Source organism: Erigeron canadensis, chromosome 1, assembly GCF_010389155.1.
Source record: "Erigeron canadensis isolate Cc75 chromosome 1, C_canadensis_v1, whole genome shotgun sequence".
Taxonomy (NCBI): domain Eukaryota; kingdom Viridiplantae; phylum Streptophyta; class Magnoliopsida; order Asterales; family Asteraceae; genus Erigeron; species Erigeron canadensis.
This window is the reverse complement of record NC_057761.1, coordinates 22,574,250-22,595,945: the sequence shown is the minus strand read 5'-3', so window position 1 is coordinate 22,595,945 and position 21,696 is coordinate 22,574,250. Positions and strand designations below refer to the sequence as shown.

Here is a 21,696-nt window from a genome sequence, read left to right as displayed (position 1 = left end):
AATCACTCAACAAAAAAATTAACCGTCACGTTGCCGCATAACCACACGTGCCTATAATTTCGCTATGCCACATGTCACCTAATTTAACCATCAAATTTTTCAGAACAATCTAGCACATCCAAGTAGCCCCGATCCTATGTGGTCATCCTCACCCTAATCTTTTCATCCTAAAATTCCTTCATATATACACCACCTCCATCTTTTATCCCCATTTCATCATATTTTCCAAGGAAGAACACAACATAAACATTTCCTATATATTTTTCAACAATATTTTTTACATCACACAATATTGTATTTTCTGATATTTGTTGGAACGTTATTATATTTTGCATGATTATTTTGTGTGAATTTCTTCCTTGTGTTATATGATCTATCTGGGGAATATATAAAAAATTATTACATTTTTTAATAGTACAACAAAATTTTTCATACCTAGATACAATATTTACAAAAATCAATATAATTAAAAAATAACAACATTTTTATCGTGGTACAAAAAAAGTTGATCAAAATGCAAGGCAAGGAGGTGATGCTGACGTCAGGGGCGAGTGGGCGAGTAAACGCATTATTATCAATGCAAGTTTTGAAAAGTTTGTTAATGCTTGTGAGCGCGTTTTTACTTTTATTGTTTTATCCATTTCGGGCAAGAAAAGCGAGGTCGTCGCCGCCGTCATGTGTGGTGGCGCCGGGAAAAGAGGAGCAGGTGGTTAAAGGAGTGAGAGTGCCGGCGGTGGTGCCGTGGAAGAGTAGTGCAAATGTGGTGGTGGATCAAGAGGTGGCGGCGAGACGGGCGATGGCGATTAAAAAAGTGATGGAAAATGGCGGTGGTGGTGGAGATGTTTGTAGAAGGGAATATTCGCTTTTTGTGACGCCGAGAGGTGATACTATGTTTACACAATCTTGGACACCTGTTTCTGTCAAGCCCAGGTGAGTTTTTGTTTTTGTTTTTGGGTTTTTTTTTTTTTTTTTTAAATGTACATGTATATGCATATATATGATATATCAATTATGAGTATTATGAAAAGAAAAAAAAAAGAGTATTAAATATTTTTATATCTTTATATTTGTTATTGTATAGTATTTTCTTTGGGATGTGCAATTTGTCTTTGTTTGATGTGATTGGGGAAATGATATTTATGTCACACTTTAAGATAATTTTAAAGGTTTTTGCTGTTTGAAATAATCAAAAAGTTAATTTAGCAATTAAATTGGTTGAGGAAATGAATTGCAATTAGTCCTCGGATTCTGTGGTGTTTACTTGTTGGAAAGTGTATGTTAAAATGGTTCCTTTCTTCATTTGTGAATATATGAATGGGTCAATATTATTGATAATAGGTAACCTTGAAAACTCACAACTACATGGACCTCTTGTATGGTAATTTTTGAATTCATTATTTTTGTGAATATGCTTTAAGGGATTGGATTATTAAGTGTTGCGATCCTTACGAGTTGTAACGTTGAACCAATACGAAAGTTTCAAAAATTATTGATATGATGATGTGCCATTAAATGACATTAAGACCTACTATATTTTTTTTTCCTCAACACGAATTCCAACTTGCTAGAAATCTCGATTTGAGACGATCTTAAACCGATTATTAATCAGAATTTAGAACTTATAAAAGGTGAAACTTTTTGGCAACCTTTAAAGTTATGTGGAGAATAAACAAGTTCAGCCACATAAATCTTTAGATATATTTAAGAGTAGGAGTGGGACCAATCATTTTTGGGGCGTCCTATATTTTTTTTAGTCATAAGTGATTATAATATGCTAAATTAAGTAAAAAGTGATCTTTATGAGAGATAAAGTGTAATTATAAAATTGGTAGTGTTTTGTTAGGTGATGTATACATTTTCTTTTGTTAAGGTCATTATATGTGTGCTGTGGTCCCTGTGGATAAGTTTGCAAGAATGTAGTCAAATGTTGCTGGTCCCAACTTTTAATAGCCTCACAACCTAGGAAGTGCAGGCTGATATTGATTCTGTTTTGGTGGACAAGTTCTCTTTTACTTCCCAACATGAGATAATGTTACGTATGTCGTTTCGTTCTTGTCGACATGTCTGTTTTAATTTAAGATAAGAGGATTATTACAAATTGACCTCGAATGTATCGAGTAGAATATAACATGTACTGGAATAAAGGAATTATACTTTCTAGTCATCAACTGTTGAATTCAATGTCATTGTGTCCGAGAAATTGTTTTTTTAACCGGTAATTTCAAGTAATGGAATAAAGGGATATGTTCATGTTATTCATATGCTAAACTCATGTATGTTATTGGTGTATATTGAATTTTTTTTTTTTACATAATGACCATAGAATTGTTTTCCTTTTGCCTGTCATTTATTATTATTTTCTTTCCATCAACGACCAATATTTTGTATTTACTAGGAGTAGAACACAATGATGATTCAAGTATTTAATTTGTTCGTTCTTATGAAAGTTCTGGACCTTGTTTAAATTATATTAATAATAATAAAATAAGAGTTTCCCTATTGTATAATGGAAAGTAAATGTAGGTTACCTAATCAAAGAAAGGAATAAGAAGAAGAAGTAGTAAATTGTATTAGGATTTCATGAATAATCTAAGATAAGCTAGCTAGAAGCTGGCTTTTGGTCCCTAAGATCTATAACTTCATGAATTATTTAGGTATTTGGTTAGTGATCAAACAATTTATTGCACTACTCAAATGATATGTATCATATGGCATATGGTATCACTGTAATTTGTAAAATAATTTTACAAGTTTTTGATCAATATTTAAATATGCTTTGTTTAGGGCACTTGTCATTCTCCTGCATGGACTCAATGAACACAGGTATGTAGGTTTAGTACCCCTCTTGTAGCTTCTATACGTGGTTGGCTTAAATGGTGGCCAGTGATATGTCAAATTGGGTGTTTTGGGAAGGTTAAAATGAGTCGTTTAGAGATGATATTAAATATTAGCCCAAACGGTTAAAAAAATTGGTTTCTACAATACCAAATATGATTAAAAAAACCATATTCTTACAAAAAAGTCTAATTTTTGTTTTTTTTTAATAGAACGATCTTTTTGAGGTATAATACCATAATATGACTTGGATAGGCCCATTTGTGCGCGAATTGGTCAAAATTGACGCCGCTACTTAATTTTTTAATGTTGAGTTATTTTTCTATCAACAGTGGTAGGTATGATGAATTTGCAAAGCAGCTGAATGCACATGGATATAAAGTTTACGGAATGGATTGGGTTGGTAAGTCAGAACTTTCTCATCTTTTTTAATGGATTGTTGCATTTTGCTATGTTCTGTTTCAAAGCATTTTTTGTTCTCTATAACTCCAAGTGGTAAATGGTAAGGGGGTTTATGAACACAATTGATGTTACCCCTTCCTCATGGCTCATCTTTTCTATGAATATACATGTTCTATTACAAACAGTCTTTATGTTAACTGAAAATGAAGAACGACTTCTTTCTCAGGTACTATTGGTAAATTTATTGCATTTTGAGTTAGTTGTGACATATTCATTTCTTCTATTTTCCCGCTACCCGGTTTCCTGTGTTTGCATGGTAGTTATTGTCGTGGTTCGTAAGGTTTTTCTTGAGTGTGTAGTTCATAAAATAAATACTTTACTCCTTCAGCCCCACAACATACAGAGGGCACATTTTATTTCAGAAATTGCACATACCTAATATGCATACTCTTTTTTGACAAAAATCCTCCAACTTCTTGCTTCAAAACTTGTTAACGTGTCTTTTTTCTAGAGTTAAAGCGCAAGTGTTATGTTAAAAAGCAATTTCTTTTAAATGTGAACTCCTTTCTTGGGGAAGAAGAAGTGTTATTTTATTTACTGTTGGTCATGTAGCCATAAAGTTGTTCAACTATGCATCTATATTTGGATGTTGCAGGAGTTGAAATATTTTGGATGCCCATTGGCGCAAAGCTCGTCCGGCTATGTAAGCTTATCATTCGAGTCCTTTTGGTTTTCTGTATGAAACCGCGTGAGCCAAATGCTCTGAATATTATTATACCTACTCCATGACAACTATTTCCTTGGAGTAACTGGTTCGCCAAGTTCAACCCTATGATCATTCATGGGGCAAATTGAAACAGGTGTCTCTAATATTTCAGTATCAAAATTAGGAGACACCCTTCTAACCTTTTACCTGTTAAGCGGACTAGTCCCAACTGGGAACTCATTCTAAGGAGTGAGGACAGATGGAATTCTCTATATATTTTGTTAGTAGCATTGGTTTTCCAATCAAATGATATTTTAGTGGTTACTGGTTTCTTGATCCTTCTGAATTGATTAAAAGACTAGTATTTTATTTGATATTCTTTTTATTATGTGGCAGTTGTTCTTGTGTATCTGATTGTGTAAATGACTTGATTATAAAATATTATTCAAGGATAAAAGGGTAAAATTGTTGGAAGGAAGGAAACCCTTGACATGAATTTGAAAACTTTCGAGTCTTTGCATCATGAGATACGAACATATGATTTATTTGATATCTCTCTCTTAAACCATGTGTTGATACCATTTCATGTATAGGACATGGTGGCAGTGATGGGCTTCATGCATATGTACACTCTCTTGAAGATGCCGTCACTGATGTTGTAAGTTATTTATGCTTTTACTCATAGTTTATAATGCTTAGCCATTTGCAAAAGGGAAATTAGGAGGCAAAGTCGATAAGATGTCAGACTCAACAATGTAGTTGAATAAAAGAAGTGCTGCTAAGCTAATTACTTGCACTATTGAAATCACATATGTTGCAACATTTTCATCCAATTTTAACTAAGCTACTTATAGAACGTTATGATTTTTTGTTCAGAGTTTTTATCTACTGGACCCATATTCCCAAAAAAATCACCCTTATTTTGCTGATTAGCTTGATCCAAGTCTTACATAATTTATTGTGATTAATGTTATTGATTGTGCAGAAAGCATTTATAAAGCATGTGATGTCCGAAAATACAGGCCTTCCATGTTTTTGCTTTGGGCACTCTACTGGAGGAGCCATTGTCCTTAAGGTATGTTGAAACTTTTTAATGCTTCGGCTCTTAAACGCAGCTCGTCTCCACCACTAGTATTAAAAGATGATATATTTTCCTTTTTTGAATATTGTAATGATGACATTTAGGCTGCTCTGGACCCAAAAATTGAGAAGTCCCTAGCTGGTATTGTGCTAACATCTCCTGCGGTCGGAGTTCAACCGACCCATCCAATCTTTTTGGTATGGAAACTTCTCCTTATCATGTTATTCATTTTATTCAAAGATTTGTTCTCTCGCGTGCTGTTCTTATTCGGTTGATATTTTTCTTCTCACAGATACTTGCACCGATCTTCTCCCTGTTGCTACCAAAATTTCAGCTAAGTGCAGCAAACAAGACGGAAGCAGTAGTTTCTCGTGATCCAGCAGCATTGATAGCAAAATACTCTGACCCACTAGTTTACACAGGATCCATACGGGTTAGAACAGGCCATGAGATCCTAAGAATCACATCCTACTTGCAACGCAATGCCCACAAGCTAAAAGTGCCTTTCTTTGTTCTTCATGGAGGCGCCGACGCTGTAACTGACCCGAATGCTTCTTTGAAGCTATATGAACTGGCATCTTCAGAAGATAAATCCATCAAACTTCTTCCACAATGTCTACATGATTTACTGTTTGAACCAGAACAAAAGGAGATCAAAAGGGACATTATTGATTGGTTGAATAGCAGAGTGTGAGTTTGATCATGACGTATTTGGAAGCTGGAACAGGGGTGCCAGAAATAAGATGTGGGTCCGAAGACCGAGTTTTGCCGGGGTCGTGACTCATGAGCAAAGAGTTGGCGATTTATCATGCAGAAAATGCTTCCAAGATACTCGCTAATTGTTGTGTATTTTGTACATCTTTAGTAGGATTATCTTCGATTCTTCATGAATGAGTGAGATTCCAGTTATTCTGTGTCTTTCTTCCGGGACGTCTTTTGAAGGAAGAAATGACTGCAAGAATTTCAACTGCAAGATGATGGGTTTTAATGTCATCATCATTGTTATTCGCTAAAATCTTACTTTCGAATTTCTGTTTAAACTGAACTTTGAACTATGAACTATTAAGACTTTATTATGTACCATTGTTTGAATATCCAATCGGTATGGCTGGACCAAATTTTATAGCCTGGGTGACCCATCCACATTTTCTGGGTGGCCCGTGTGTTTTTATGCTGGTTTTCGCTGGTTCGTCTTTGTGATATTTTGGCTGAAACGGTTTGGCCTGGTGCAGCTACATCTCCCATCTATAAAGGTGGAATGCATCCATTCTTCAGGCAGGAAGGAAATTTCGTTCAAATTAAAGATTGTGCTAAAATAAAACCTCACTTTGTAAAATAACATTAACAATTACAAGTTCTATTCTCATGTTGTAATTACAAAATTTGGTCAAAAGAAGAAAATTCTGTCTCTAATATGTATTGAACAAAATATACTATTTGAGCTTTAAACATATATATTTTGTGAGAAATATGGTGGGTTGTCATTAGTTTAGTTTGTTATTACACGCATAAGAACTAGTATTTTATACATTAAAAGCAATCTCTAATTTTTGCATGACAAAGTATAAATTTTAATAGCCTTTTTAAGTGTTTTCATCGACAAAATCCATATTTTTAATATTTGTATCTCCATATAATTAGGAACAAGAGGGTTAAAGCTATGCATTGACCCATGGATTGGAGATTGCTTAAACGCATTTAAGAATACACAACTGTTAATATTTTAAAGCTACTGAAATATATTTGACTGTATGTATATGGATTGGTAAGGATGCATGGCGTAAGTCCCAAGTAAGGATATAATGTATAGTACCTTAGATCCATGAAGAGGTTAAATAGTTGTTAACTGCTTTGTAATTCACAAGTCACAACCTTCATCATACATACATAAACAATGGCTGAAATCATTGCTACTGAACTCATTAAAGTTGTAGTTAAGAAGCTGGCTGATGAAGGTTTCAAGCAGTTTTTTCGGTCACAAGGAATTCATACCGAGATCAAAAGTTTAGGCAAGACATTGTCTAAAATCCAAGACCTGCTTAACGATGCTTCTCAGAAGGAAATTGCAGATAAAGATGTTAAACAATGGCTGAATAGTCTCCAACATGTGGCTTATGATATCGATGACTTACTTGACGGTTTGGCTACTGATGCTATACATCGTGAGCTGACCACCGAGGAATCAAGAGCAGACACCGGTAAGGTAAGAAAGCTCATCCCTAGTTGTTGCACAAATTTCAAACTAAGTAGTAAACTGCATCCCAAGTTGGATAGGATTGCCACTAAGTTACGACATTTAGAAAAGGAAAAACTTTCTCTAGGTTTGAATATTTTGAAAGACGAAAAGCCTAGAAACGCGAGTAGTAGAAGAAACAAGACCTCTTTGCCAGATTCGTCTGACATTATAGGACGAGAAAAAGAAAAAAAGGAATTGCTTCACAAGTTACTAGGAGGCGAGCCATGTAGGGAAAAGTTAACCATTGTACCTATTGTTGGTATGGGTGGGGTGGGTAAGACTACTTTAGCTAAAAGTTTGTACAATGAATCACTTTAAGCTCCATGCGTGGGTTTATGTTTCAGATGATTTTGATGTATTTAAGATAACTGAAACCATCTTTCGAGCAATAGCTAAAGACTTAAATGAGCTTCAAGTAGCTCTTTCGGATAAAGTTAAGGAAAAAAGATTTCTACTAGTACTAGATTGGGAGAACCTTGTAAAGCCGCTTCATTCAGAGGAACCCGGAAGTAAAATAATCATGACAACCCGAAAGGATGGATTGCTCAAACAAATTGGGTTTGATCATCTAGAGAAGTTGGAGATTCTGTCACATGATGATGCTATGTCTTTACTTGCTCGACATGCATTGGATGTTGATAACTTTGATACACATTTGGAGTTGAAACCTCATGGTGAAGGAATTGTGAAGAACTGTGGATGTTTACCTTTGGCTTTAAAAGTAATTGGAAGGTTATTAAGAACAAAAACCGATGAACAAGATTGGGAGTACGTGTTAAATAGTGAGATATGGCGGTCACAAGAAGATACTGATATTGTTCCAGCTCTTAGGCTAAGCTACCAAGAGCTTTCAGCATGTTTGAAATGATTGTTTGCATGTTGCTCCTTTTTCCCTAAGGACTTTATGTTTGACAAGAAAGAGTTAGTTCTGTTGTGGATGGCGGAAGGTTTTCTTAACCAATCAATTAAAAATAAGGTAACACAAGAATGCTTGGGCCATGAACATTTTGATAAGCTGTTATCGAGGTCCTTTTTTCAACATGCACCTAATGACAAATCCTTGTTTGTGATGCACGACCTCATTAATGACTTGGGTACATTTGTCGCTGAAGATTTTTTTCTAAGGTTTGATGGTAGGATGGAAATAAAGACAGAAGCTTTGGCTATGTATCGCCATATGTCATTTATTCGGGAAGAATATGTTGGTTACCAGAATTTTGAGGCATTCAAAAGATCCAAGAGTTTGAGAACATTTTTGGCAATGTCTATCGGGGTGAAAGAAAGTTCAAATTGCTTTTACTTGTAGCAGAAGATTTTGCTTGACCTAGTGCCTGGGTTGCCATTATTGAGGGTACTTTCTTTAAGTGGCTTTGACATAAGCGAAGTACCAGAGTGCATTGGTAGTTTGAAGCACTTGAGGTATCTGAACTTATCTCAGACTAAAATTAAAGTCTTACTGAAATATGTGGGCAATCTTTATAATTTACAATCATTGCTTGTTTTTGGTTGTGCTAAATTATGTACGTTTCCCAAAAGCTTTTCAAAGCTCAAAAATTTGAGACATCTTGACATTAGGGATACTCCATTGTTGAAGCAGATGCCTTTAGGCATTGCTAGTTTGAATAGCCTACACACTCTCACCAAGATCATCATTGAACGAGATGATGGTTATACAATAACTGATCTCAAAGAATTAAAGAATCTCGAAGGGAAAATTTCCATTGAAGGGTTGGACAAAGTGCAAAATGCAATGCATGCACGAGATGCTATCTTATCGGAAAAAAAGCTTACTGAGGTAAAGCTGGTTTGGGATGATGTATCTAATGATTCCTGAAATGAATTACTTGAAAATGAGGTCCTCAGTGAACTGAAGCCTCGTAATGATGCTTTAAAGAAACTTGTGATTGCGTCATATTGGGGAACAAAGTTTCCAAATTGGGTTGGTGATTCCTCATTTCACAAGTTGGTCCATGTTTCAATAAGTAATTGTAGAAAATGTACGTCTCTGCCGGCCCTTGGGTGGTTACCATCACTAAAAGAGTTGCATATTACACAAATGGGTGAGGTTAAAGTCATTGGTATGGAATTTCTTGGGTCTGGTCGTGTTGCATTTCCTTTGCTTGATGTTCTAAGAGTTTCAGATATGTCAGAGTTGGGAAAATGGTTAACCAATAGTGGGGTAAATGATGTAGTGCTCCCACTCCTTCAAGAGCTTGTTATATATAATTGTCCTAAATTGGTAGACATGTCACTCGAAGCACTACCTTCATTGAGAATCCTAGGGATAGGTAGATGTGGTGATGGTGTCTTGAGAAATATGGTTCATGTAGGTTCGTCGGTCACTCACTTGACAATACAAGATATTTCAGGACTTAGTGATGAGGTGTGGAGAGGTGTTATAAAAAATCTTGGGGCAGTTGAAGCTGCAAGTGTGGACGATTGTAATGAAATAAGATACTTGTGGGAATTAGAAAAAGACGCAAGTAAGTTTCTTGTGAATCTAAGGAGGTTGTCCGTAAAGAATTGTTCACGGCTAGTGAGATTAGGAGAGAAAGAGGAAGATCGTAGGAACAATCTGCTAACATCTCTAAGGTTATTGGAACTAAAGAATTGTAGTAATTTGAAGGATTGCAGTTGTCCAAATAGCATCGAGACATTGGAAATTATAAGTTGTAGTTCAATTACAAGTGTTTCCTTCCTGACAGGAGGAATGCAGAAGCTCAAGCCATTTGAAATTCCTAATTGTAAGGAACTAGTCATGCCAAAAGAGTTGGGTGGTGGAGAAAATTCCAACAACACATTGCTGCTTGAAATAGTAGATATAAGAAGTTGGCCAAACATGAAATCAATAGACGCATTATTTAGTTGTTACTCCATTCACCTCACCACAATGGTACTAGCGGATTGTGAAAATATGGAGACATTTCCTGACATTGTGCTGCCAAATCTCACCTCTTTAACACATATAGGAATTGTTGGCTGTCCAAGTATGCATGGGTCTTTTCCGCGTGGGTATTGGCCTCCCAATCTATGTGGCCTTGTAATAGGAGGGTTAAAGAAGCCCATGTCAAAGTGGGGTCCTCATAATTTCCCAACCTCCTTTGTTGTCCTAACCTTGTCTGACAGGTTAAGTGATGACAATGTGAGTGATTTAAGTCAATTGTCTCCTCATCATCTTTTGCCTTCAAATCTTACTTCCCTGAAGTTAGTGGGATTTAAAAACCTGAAAACAGTTTCAGTTGGACTTCATCACTTAACCTCCCTCCAACATCTCCAATTTAAGAGCTGTCCAACCTTAACCGATCTACCAGAGAAACTGCTGCCTTCACTATTGAGTTTAACAATCGATGAATGTCTCAAACTGAAAGAAAAGATGAGTAAAAGTGGTGGAAGAGGGTCCTTCAACTACTGGCCCAACGTCTCACATATCCCCTGCATCACCATAGATGAGGAATTACAAAGTTGAACACAAATATACCAAGGTGCATATCTTTCTCTATCTCTCTGCCCTTTGACTTTCTTCCAAATGTCAGACGAGTATCTAGATCTAGAAATACATACACTCAAGAGTTCATGCTAAATCATTGTTATTTTTTCGTGTAGGATATAGTGACTTATGGTTGCTTTAGCTTGGTATGGTGACACGTTTTTAGCTGTCCTGACAAGGGTGCGTGGATGTATCCTCGATTGTTCTAGGAAACAGGTTGGCCAGTGTTCAGTATCTTGAAGCACATGTGGTTGGCATTTTGCAGCAGGCATTGGTTGTTTCTTTGATGATCCTGGTATGTAATTCGTGCTCTTTTTGCCAATTTTACAAATTTTGATACTCGTCAGTTTTAATGAATAAATCATGGTAAAAACATTGTTGCCTTTTTTTTGTTGTATGGCAGTGCAGGAGGTTTTTGAGTTAAAAAGATCAGACTATCAGAGCCTTTATCATTTTAAATTTTTAATCTGTAAATTCAAGTAAAGGAGCCGATTTACTGGCTTCAAATGAGTCGGATAACAGATTAAGAGCCGATTTAATGTCATAACGTGTATTCTTAATTGTAGCTCTATATTGATCTTGCCAAAAACCTTCTTTATGAGGTTGTTTGATATTGATACACTTCATGTGGATTGTATCTGTTATTATAAGATGTAATCTATGAGATTTAATTCAAAGGAAAGATTAGTTTTCTATGCATGTTACAGATTTTTACAACAGTCTTCTTTTGTAAATGACAGAGGGCCCGAAAAATGTTATGTTGATGTGAAGAATGCTTATTCTCTATATATAATTCGCACGAAGTCACTTTGACTTGCGCTATCTGTTTGGGATCACGTTGACTTTAAGTCTCAGCAGTGTAAAGTCTTAAATCAGATTCTTCTCAAGTTGTTGAAAAGGGTGTTGAACGTGCTGATCTTTATTGGACTGAGAAGGTAGTTTTTGATAATTTTATATTGTCATTTGTTATTAAAAAACCTTGTTATTATATAAATAACATTTCACATTGGTCGGTGCTCTGAGTAGATAAAAGTAGAGTGAATGGTTCAAATAATAGGTGAATGGTTAAGAGAAAAATAAAAGGTGAAAAAGGTGAAAAGGTGATGATGATATAGCAAGAAAAAGTGTAAGTGAAAAAGGTGAACGGTTAAGAATGGTCTACTGTGAAGGTAGATGTGGTGACATTTGGGTGATTCAAAATGAAAATTTCATATTCCATAACAAACATGTAGATACACATAATTGGTAGGAATGTAGGATGATATTAGGCACATTCAAATACTATGAAAAGTTAAAAATCTTATTGCAAAGTACACTTAATTTTTTTAAAAAGCTTTTATATATAAATCTCCGCACATCCTCATTATACTCAAACGATACGAAACTTAATACAACACGTCAATGTTTATGAAAACTCACTTAAGCTCCGACTACATCATCGACTCTATACACGTTGCAAATCTACAAGTCGTTAGGGGCAACGGCCCGCTAAAATACTAGTTTAATAATATTTTTGTTTAACAAATTGCATCTTGATTTTATATGATTTGTGTTTCAGTATGCTAGAGTATATCAAGCAGTTTTTTCTTAATGATGATTCCCGTAAACGTATAGTTTGACATGAATATCTTTGACCCCGATTATTTTTGACATTAGTCATTGTCCACCCTATAAGATATAACTGTTGATACCTATCATGGCTTATTTATACATATTTAAGACGCGGCTTGAATCCAATACTTATTGTGTGAACATTGGCGAAGAAAACGTTGTTTTATTACCGATGATGATGATGATTGCTTAAAGTAACCGAAAGAAGTTTAGTATAGTATCACAATATAGCAAAAACCAACCTATCTATGATGAGTATGGAAGGTTGGGTAAAAATTTTGTTTTTCTTTTTTACTTAACAATTGTGGTCTAATGAAATGAAAATAAATTTTAAAATAATAATAATAATAATGATAATAATAATAATGATAATAATAATAATAATAATAATGGAGATGGTGGCCCATTGGTAAGGTATATGACCTTGGAAGGATTCATCTAGGTTCGAGTCCTGATTTTCTGGATTACGTGTAATTTAGGAGTAGGAGTAGAATAGAATGTCATTCAAAATAAATAAATAAATAAAATAATAATAATAGTAATAATAAGTTTAGCTTTGAATTACCGATTTGTAATAATAATAATAACAATAATAATAATAATTTAGTGTTTGTTCCCTTGTTAGTTTAACCTCAAGTCTTTTTCTACCTCTAGTAAGATAGATTAAAATTCTTCTCGAAAATGTGAAATCATTGAATTATTGTTGTAAAAACTCACGAGTTAAAATGTGAGGGAGACTATTGTCCTTCCTTTCATACTATCATGTTAAATGAGCTTGTCACCTAACAAACATTTACTTAAACACATCAAATATAAAAGAGAAATTCACGACAATAGTCAATTTTCGTTGCGATCGTACCAAAATAACCAAAAATTTTCATATTATCACAAAATAGCCAACAAAATCGCAACAAGAAACCAAAATTGCAACAAGAAATGCAAAATCGCAACAAGAAAGAGTAAATCTCAAATTGCAATAAGTTTGACTTTTTTTTAACGAATCTAGTTTATTATATAGTACATGAATACAAAGCTTCAAATACATAGGAAACATACTAGAAACATACTAATAATCCCCTAAGATAATAGTTTCGAAAGGAGATGATTGTGAAATTGATTTTGATTTCCCTTTTGATTTTGATCTTGATGAAAATTTATACTCTCTTGGTGGATATCTTGGAACAAACTTATTAGCCGTAGGCATCTAAAATGTAATATCATGGAACAAACTTTTAGATGCCTACTGCTAATAAGTTTGTTCCAAGATATCCACTCAGAGAGTGGTGGAGCTCCATCAAGATCAAAATCAAAAAGGAAATCAAAATCGACTTTACATCATCACCTTTTGAGACTATTATCTTAGGAGATTATTAGTATGTTTCTAATATGTTTTTATTATGTGTCTTATGTATTTGAAGTTTTGTATTTATGTACTATGTAATACACTAGATTCATAAAAAAGTCAAAGTCAAACTTAGAGTTGTGATTTGGCCATTCCTTGTTGCGATTTGTTGTTTCTTGCTGCGATTTTGTTGGCTATTTTGTTATAATCTAAAAAAAATTGGCTATTTTGGTGCGACTGCAACGAAAATTGGCTATTGTCGCAATTTTCTCAATATAAAATCTTTATTAAATTAACATATATTGATGATATTTTAGTATTTCAAAGGATAATGAAACACATTTTAGATATCTTCAAATATTTTAAAAAATCATTATTAATAAGGAGCATGGTACCCACACAATGTGGCGGCGTGGTGGGGAAGGCGGTCTAGTGGTGTCGGTGATGTTACTATTGGTGGTGGTAGCGGTGTTAAGTGATGTAGGTTGATGTAATTGTGATAGTGGAAATTTTTAGAAGATAAGGGCTTAAAGTGTTAATTATTAAAATAAAGGTTTAGAGTGTAAATTAATTTATTAAGGACACATTTGATATTTTATAAAAACTCTTTCCATAGTGGGTGATTTTTAAAGGTAATTTAGTAATTTCGTATGTAACTATTGTGTAACTATTTCTAAAAATAAGGGGTGTGATAATTTTTATAAGGGATTATTACCTATGGATGTAGCTAATTATGCTAAAATGTCTATGTTATGTAAAGATCTCGTAAAATATCTATGTAATGTAATAAACTGTCAAATTCTGGTTATTGGATGTACCCGGGTATTTGTGGCAACCATATAAGTTGCCACGTGTAAGTTTTTGATTGGTCAAGTACATCCAATAATCAGGATTTGAAAGTTTATTACATGATATAGACATTTTACAATATCTTTATATAATATAATCTTTTTAACATAGTTAGTTACATCTATAGGTAATAATCCTTTTTTATAAACGAGTATAGATGCTTAGTAATTTCTATATAGAAATGATGCTTTTTATCGAGTTTGCTTCAAAATTTCCAAACAAAATTGAGCTACAAAGACTTTTGAGAAGTATAAATAAAAAATCTTTCACAAAATACTGGTATAATTTAAAGATTGAAAATTATTAACAATAAATATAATAATCTTGTCACTAATGCTTCTAGCAACATGTAAGTAGATGTTTCCCCAGTCTCATAATTTTTAAAAGGAAAATGATAAATTTTTTTAAAAAATAGCTTAAAATTTTTTCTAAAACTATAAGAATGTGACATGTATTATCCATTAATTTTCTTTGTTAATCTTGTTCCATGATTTTTGATATGTCATCTTCTCGTGATTAGAAAGATCTTTAAGCTATTTAGTCAGGAGGATTAATCATTTCTTTTTAAAAACAAAAAGTTAAGAGGTTTAACCATGTGATTAAAATTACCGTGAGAAAAACGAGTAAGAATAAGTTTATCCATTATTAGATACTCGACTACTCGTTGTAATAAAATTTTTAAAAGATGGAAACTGAAAAACGAAAAACCACATGGACGATCCATGTAATTTACCCATTCTTATACCCACCCAAAAACCTTGTCACTGCATTATCCCTTCCCAATTCACTGAAACACACACACACACACACAGTGTTTTTCCATGGAAAGTGTGGTGCAGAGGTTGGCCATGACAGCTGTTACACCAACCTTAACAACAACAACAACAACAACAACAACTTGCTCTTCTGCTTTCTACACACACAAACATTCTTCTTCTTATTCTTTCCCGTATTATTTTAATCCAAATTCACATTCCCTTTTCTCCACAACACCTCTTACACTACCTTCTCTTTCTCATTCTAAAGGTAACCCATTTTTTTTTTTTTTTAATTTCATTTTCTTTTTATTGATTAAAGGTTGAATCTTTTTAGCATATTGATTCTGGGTTTCAGTTATTTTATAAAGTTTGATCTTGCAATTCCTTTATTTTGGTCTTATTTTTGTATTTCCTAATTCTATACTGATTTTTAACTTATGATAGATGATAGGTTGATTGTTGTTCTTGAGCTGTTTCTTGAATTTAGTTTATGTTAGAGTATGACTTTGAATTGTATAGCTGATTAGAATCGAATTATAACCCCACACGTATCGGAATTCGGCAAACCGGAGGTGGATTTTTATAGGGTTAAGTAGATGGAGCCGAAGTCGTATGGGACTGTACTTATATTTCATCGTATTAGGTTTTCTTTGTTGAACAAGGAGTTGTATGGTATTAGATATTTGTACGATTTATATGTTGTACACTTTCGTGAATTTAATAAGACATCCCCGGTTCTTGCCCGTGTATTAAACTAAAAGGGCATCACCACATATTTATTTCTATTTTATTTTTGAACAAGAGTTAGTAGTTGGTAGTTAGCAGTTAGCATTCGAGATACCACAGTGGCATCCAATTGGGCAGTATGCGGTGCTAGAACCACACATGCCTGGGATGAAACCCAGGACTCTAGAAAACCCCCCATAATAATCCACTCCTACAAATGTAGGAAGTGAGATTCGAACCCCGGTGGATTTTCCCAAGGTCTAAGACCTTACCAATGAGCCACCAACCCATTGGCACAATCTACACATATTTACTAAGTGTCCACAATGGGACTTGAACACATATCACAAGAGGTAAAGCTCAAGTTAAATTCTAGTGTTTTACATTTTTGACTTGACAGGTTATCTTACCAATAAAAGTCACCATGTGTGCCAGGATTATGCTGATAGGAAGTTATATGCATGTTATGTGCTGCGCAACTCGCTTTTATATTGTATTATTAGTTAAATATAAATATCTCTTATGTAAAAATGAAACATATGTGATATGTTGGACATATTGTAGATAGCATAGTCTTATTTCCTAAAAGTATTATCATAGATGGTTTGTTTGGTTGCTAATTGTGTTTCTATCTGATTGGCATTTGGATTAGTTCAGTTTTGTTTGCAACACCAGATGCTGGAGTGAGCAATGAAACAAATGTGTGGGCAATGCAAGGTAATGTTACAGGGATGGTTGCTACGTGTAGCATGAACATAAATAGTCTAATGTGTACATGTGAATGTGAAACTAGTAGTTAATGTTGCTTAGTTGGCGGTTAAGGGTATTTACTTTTGAAGCTGATTATTCTATTATAGTGACTTTTTGTCCAAAACCTTTTCGATGTTCAGATAAACAAATTCTGCTTCTGATTGTCTAAATATATGGAGACATATATTGTCGGTATTGCATTATCAGTTTTATCTCAGAAGACCCTTTCTTCTTTATCAATGATACTGTCGTTTCTGGTCATTTAAAGAATTAATTACTTCCATATCCATAATTTTCAGTTACTTAGCAAAAACACATCCAAACGTTATATAGTAGATTAGTAGCACATTTTATATGACTGGTTATTTGATTCCAGTCATTTTAAGTCACATGAGTACTATCAAATGCACATCTCAGCAGCCCTTACATGCGTTTGTACTGCTTGTTAATGATAAAAAAATTTCTGACAGATTTCTATAGTTTAAGGAAGGATGTTGAGGCTACCTCACAGCGTGTAGAAGAAATTAGGGCTTCGGCGGGTTTGGAGCAGTTAGGAGAAGAACTTGCTAAGCTGGAGACATTAGCATCAAGTGATTCTTTTTGGGATGATCGAGCATCAGCTCAACAAACACTTGTGGCATTAACAGACGTCAAAGACAAAATAAATCTTCTCAAGGAGTTTCAATCCCAGGTTTAAAATTGTTATAACCAATCTAGAGTCATGTTTATGCAGAAAAAAGTTAATTCGGAGCTAATTTTTACTAATACTGAGTATTAGTATCTGTTTATCCGTTTTAGGCTTGTCTGTGGATCTGGTGTTGATCATGATCAGATCCATTTACTGAATGGGCTGATTTGGGTTTCTTTTCTCTAACGGGTCAAACGCGAAATTCAAAATTAAAGATAGATATATAGTATTAAAGAAAACATGTCAAGTGGGTAAAATGCCACTACGCATAAAACCTACAGCACAACTCTATTTAGAAATTTAGATTATTATTGAAATGATATAAAAATAATTAATCATAATTGACGGTGGCACTAATATTTTTCAAAAGTTTGAAATGTTTGGACAAAAAGTGCTTTAACTAATTTACCCAACCTGGCTTCGATGATACAAAATCTGTTTTGACTGGTAACCCAACTTACCTATCCCCTCCTGTTTCCCACCTCTAGTTTTGTGGTAATGTTCGAATTCCATGTGCATTGACACGTGACATGGAAAAAATTTCAGCTTGATGATGCGGAGACTATAGTTAACCTTACGGAAGAGATGGATTCTACTGATACTGCACTGCTTGAGGAGGCTGCAGCCATTGTCAAAGAACTGAATAAAGCATTAGATAAATTTGAGTTAAGTCAGCTTCTTTCTGGCCCCTACGACAAGGAAGGTGCTGTTATCAATATAACAGCCGGTGCAGGAGGTACTGATGCACAGGTAAACATTCAGTTTTCTTTTAATTCTGTAAAGTGAATCCCCAGATGTGATATGATTCATTGGTTTTATATCCTGCATCATAGAATCTAAGCATAAAAAGATCTAGAGTTTAATTACGTATTTGATTATAGTTTTTGTAATGTTTGGATAGACAATATATTGCTTCCGATTATATAGGGGTCAACCAATCAGCTTTGTACCAATGCAAAGCTAATATCCAAGGGTGAAAAAAAAAACTTCTTTACCCCTTTTTGTTTACCTAATTTGAGAGACTTCTCACCCTTATCACAAATTGTCCCTCATGAATTCATAGAACTCTCATGTTTGATGGTCATTTATCTGTCAGTGTTTTTAAAAAATCGGGATTTATTGAAAATTCAAACACCTAATTATACAAGTATTAAAACGTGGAAGCATTATTACATCCAAAACTGTCTTTTACAGCCCATTCTGGGTCATTCAATATTAGATCATCACTTTCAGAACATATATTTATTAAATCAATGTATATACATGCATTATGTCATTATGCAACAACATTTGGTTTTTTGTGGCTTTTTTATGGAAGGTTATTTGATAATATTCAGTGCAGGACTGGGCTGAAATGCTTTTAAGGATGTACGTAAGATGGGGAGAAAGGCAACGATACAAAACAAGAGTGGTTGAAAAGTCAATGGGAGAAGAAGCCGGGATCAAGTCAGCTACCATTGAGCTCGAAGGTCGATATGCATTTGGATACTTGTCTGGTGAAAAAGGAACACACCGAATTGTTAGACAATCTCCTTTTAATGCAAAAGGTCTTCGTCAGGTATGACTAACCATTAGTCATATGTCCATACTACATTACTACCCTCTGATAATGAAAGTGAATGATGCATTCTTTTATATGTGATTGGAATATGTGGCTTTGTGTGTCTTGATCCAGACTAGCTTTTCTGGTGTTGAAGTAATGCCTCTTCTTCCTGATGATTCATTAAATGTGGAAATACCCGAGGAAGACCTGCAAATTGGTTTCTCTAGAGCAGGTGGAAGCGGAGGTCAGAATGTTAACAAGGTTGAAACAGCTGTTCGAATAACGCATATTCCTACTGGGGTAACAGTCCGTTGCACGGGTAATGCTATCTCTCTTTCTCTCCTAGCTTTTCACTTTTTTTTTTTGTTAAAGATTCAAAAATGAGAGGATCAGAGCGGTTGGGTAACCGGTCAAAATGGATTTGGGTTGATATGGGGCTGTCAGGATTGTCTAAGCGCAAACATACTACTTTGGGAAACATTCAATCTCGTATAACCCATTTCTTTACATTAAAAATGATATGCGGCTGATATGGGTTTGGGCTGATATGCGGCTGTCTGGTTTGGGTTGATATTGTATAAGTCAATGCATTAAAAATGATCATTGTACTATCTATATCTATACTATATTATAAAGCAAAAAGTCTCTAGATTTTCAACATTGAACTTAAATTTTCAATATTGATTTTAAGTACTTTCCCAAAATGTCCACCTATCAATTCTATATTTACCTAAAATGACTATATTACCCTTTCTCTCTCCTCAAATCTCAACAAATCGTTTTTTCTCTCACTCCTCCATAAATCATTTATTCCTCCAGTTCATTTAAAATCTTTTATCTCAAAAACCGTACATCGATAAATTATAAAATTTATATGGGTGTTCTTAAAATTTCATGCTCTTTCATTAGAGATGTCATTCAATATACTTTCGACGAATTTTTAAATCCAAGGGCGGAGCCCGGACGACTAAGACATTTGGCTATCACGCTCTATGACCTATCACCTTTTATGACTTATCATACTCTATGACCTATCACCCCACTATCTCACCGCCGCAACGCGCGGGTACTTTGTCTCGTATTATTATAATACCAATCTAATTTTCTGTACAAAAATAGTTTAGTAGGCCTTATAATTACACTTTGGGAAACGTTCTTTCTTTTTTAGCCCATTTGACATGTTAGATATACACATTAAACAAATCGACCCATGGAACTATCTGTACATTTTATCAAGCTCATTACGAATGGTATGCTGACTACTCTTAACCATACTATTACTTTAAACCTTTGAAAACTGCAATACTTATTAAACTGTACTCCATAGCAAACATAAACATCTATTCCTTTTATATCTACTTTGATCATTTAAGTTTTATAAAACATTTCTGGAACCAATGAGCTTTGGTCTTTAGAAATTAGATGCTTTTCGATAATCTTGACTGAAAGCTATAATATAAATTCCAATAGCCTTTTTAAGTTAACAACCTGAAAATACCACCTGAATTTTTATTTTTTTATTTTTAATCATAGTTGAAGCATTTGACTCAAGACACAACCTCTATGACCTGCAATCATGCCACCTCTGAGTTGCATTGTGCATGCAATTAAGTCATCACTTATTGATCTTTCATCTCACATTTTGCAGAAGAGAGGTCCCAGCTTGCAAACAAAATAAAAGCTTTAAGCCGTTTGAAAGCCAAATTGTTGGTGATAGCGGTAGAGCAACGGGCTTCAGAAATAAAACAGATACGTGGAGATGCAGTTAAGGCAGATTGGGGACAGCAAATCCGAAACTATGTATTCCATCCTTACAAGCTCGTGAAAGATGTAAGAACAGGGTATGAGACAACGGATATTGTATCAGTAATGGATGGCGAACTAGATCCATTTATTAAATCGTACCTTCGATACAAATACAGTGAATCAATGGCCAATTAATGGTGTATGTAAACTTACATAGTGCGCAAATTTTGAGAGAGTGTAGGACAGGCCCATACATATCTGTGATTCCTTATATTTTTAACTTTGTAGCCGTATATATATTTCAAGATATCTATAAACTTATTTGATGGCAAATTTAATATGTTTTTTCGAACATTCAGTCGGTATGCGACATTAGAAAAACCTCGTCGTACAATGGTGAAGCCTTGCACGTACCATCCTTTATATATACTTTTTTAACAGATAATATTCCAAATATAATTTAAAATAAAAAATTGTAATCAATTTTAGCTGATGGTGATATAAATTCTTTTAATATAAGTTATGAGACAACCTGTGCATCACACACGGGTATTAAAACTACCATTAAAACTACCATGTATATTGAACGACAGCGTAAGATGCCACAAATAATTAAGATGAGTAATTAGAAGGTTTATATGGTTTCGAAATGGCAATGGGATGAGAGCATCAGCTTGGCATGGTAACTAGTGGCATGATGCATGGTTGGATATCATAAAGTTGTTTGTAGTTGGTTCTTATGTATACTTAAGTTTGCAAGATATTCTTCTCTGTTTTGTGAACAGGATCCGAGAGTCAATGATAGCACCTATGTTAGATATGAGGCATCTTTTGAGGAGACTCCAATGAGGAAGAAGGAAAGGAAATTGAGAGAGTAGAAAAAACAAAGTAATACTAAATATTCAAGATGTGCTCAATTCAAAAGAAACAAACACT

At 34.3% G+C, this 21,696-nt stretch overlaps 2 protein-coding genes and 1 pseudogene across 2 annotated transcripts; all 3 read left to right on the top strand.

Moving 5' to 3' along the window:
• The first annotated feature begins 225 nt into the window (after positions 1 to 225).
• On the top strand, positions 226 to 6,100 carry LOC122598364 (monoacylglycerol lipase-like). The gene is made up of 7 exons (XM_043770959.1): positions 226 to 930; positions 2,785 to 2,823; positions 3,168 to 3,238; positions 4,537 to 4,601; positions 4,929 to 5,018; positions 5,129 to 5,221; positions 5,317 to 6,100. Exons 1-7 carry the CDS (start codon positions 515 to 517, stop codon positions 5,716 to 5,718), a joined length of 1,176 nt encoding a protein of 391 aa, XP_043626894.1. The 5' UTR covers positions 226 to 514; the 3' UTR covers positions 5,719 to 6,100.
• Positions 6,101 to 6,918: 818 nt separating this feature from the next.
• Positions 6,919 to 10,726, top strand: LOC122587228 (annotated as a pseudogene).
• A 4,606-nt stretch (positions 10,727 to 15,332) lies between these two features.
• On the top strand, positions 15,333 to 21,093 carry LOC122606697 (peptide chain release factor PrfB1, chloroplastic-like). The gene is made up of 7 exons (XM_043779551.1): positions 15,333 to 15,575; positions 16,691 to 16,750; positions 17,254 to 17,474; positions 18,018 to 18,221; positions 18,814 to 19,029; positions 19,147 to 19,333; positions 20,663 to 21,093. Exons 1-7 carry the CDS (start codon positions 15,371 to 15,373, stop codon positions 20,953 to 20,955), a joined length of 1,386 nt encoding a protein of 461 aa, XP_043635486.1. The 5' UTR covers positions 15,333 to 15,370; the 3' UTR covers positions 20,956 to 21,093.
• The last annotated feature ends 603 nt before the right edge of the window (positions 21,094 to 21,696 follow it).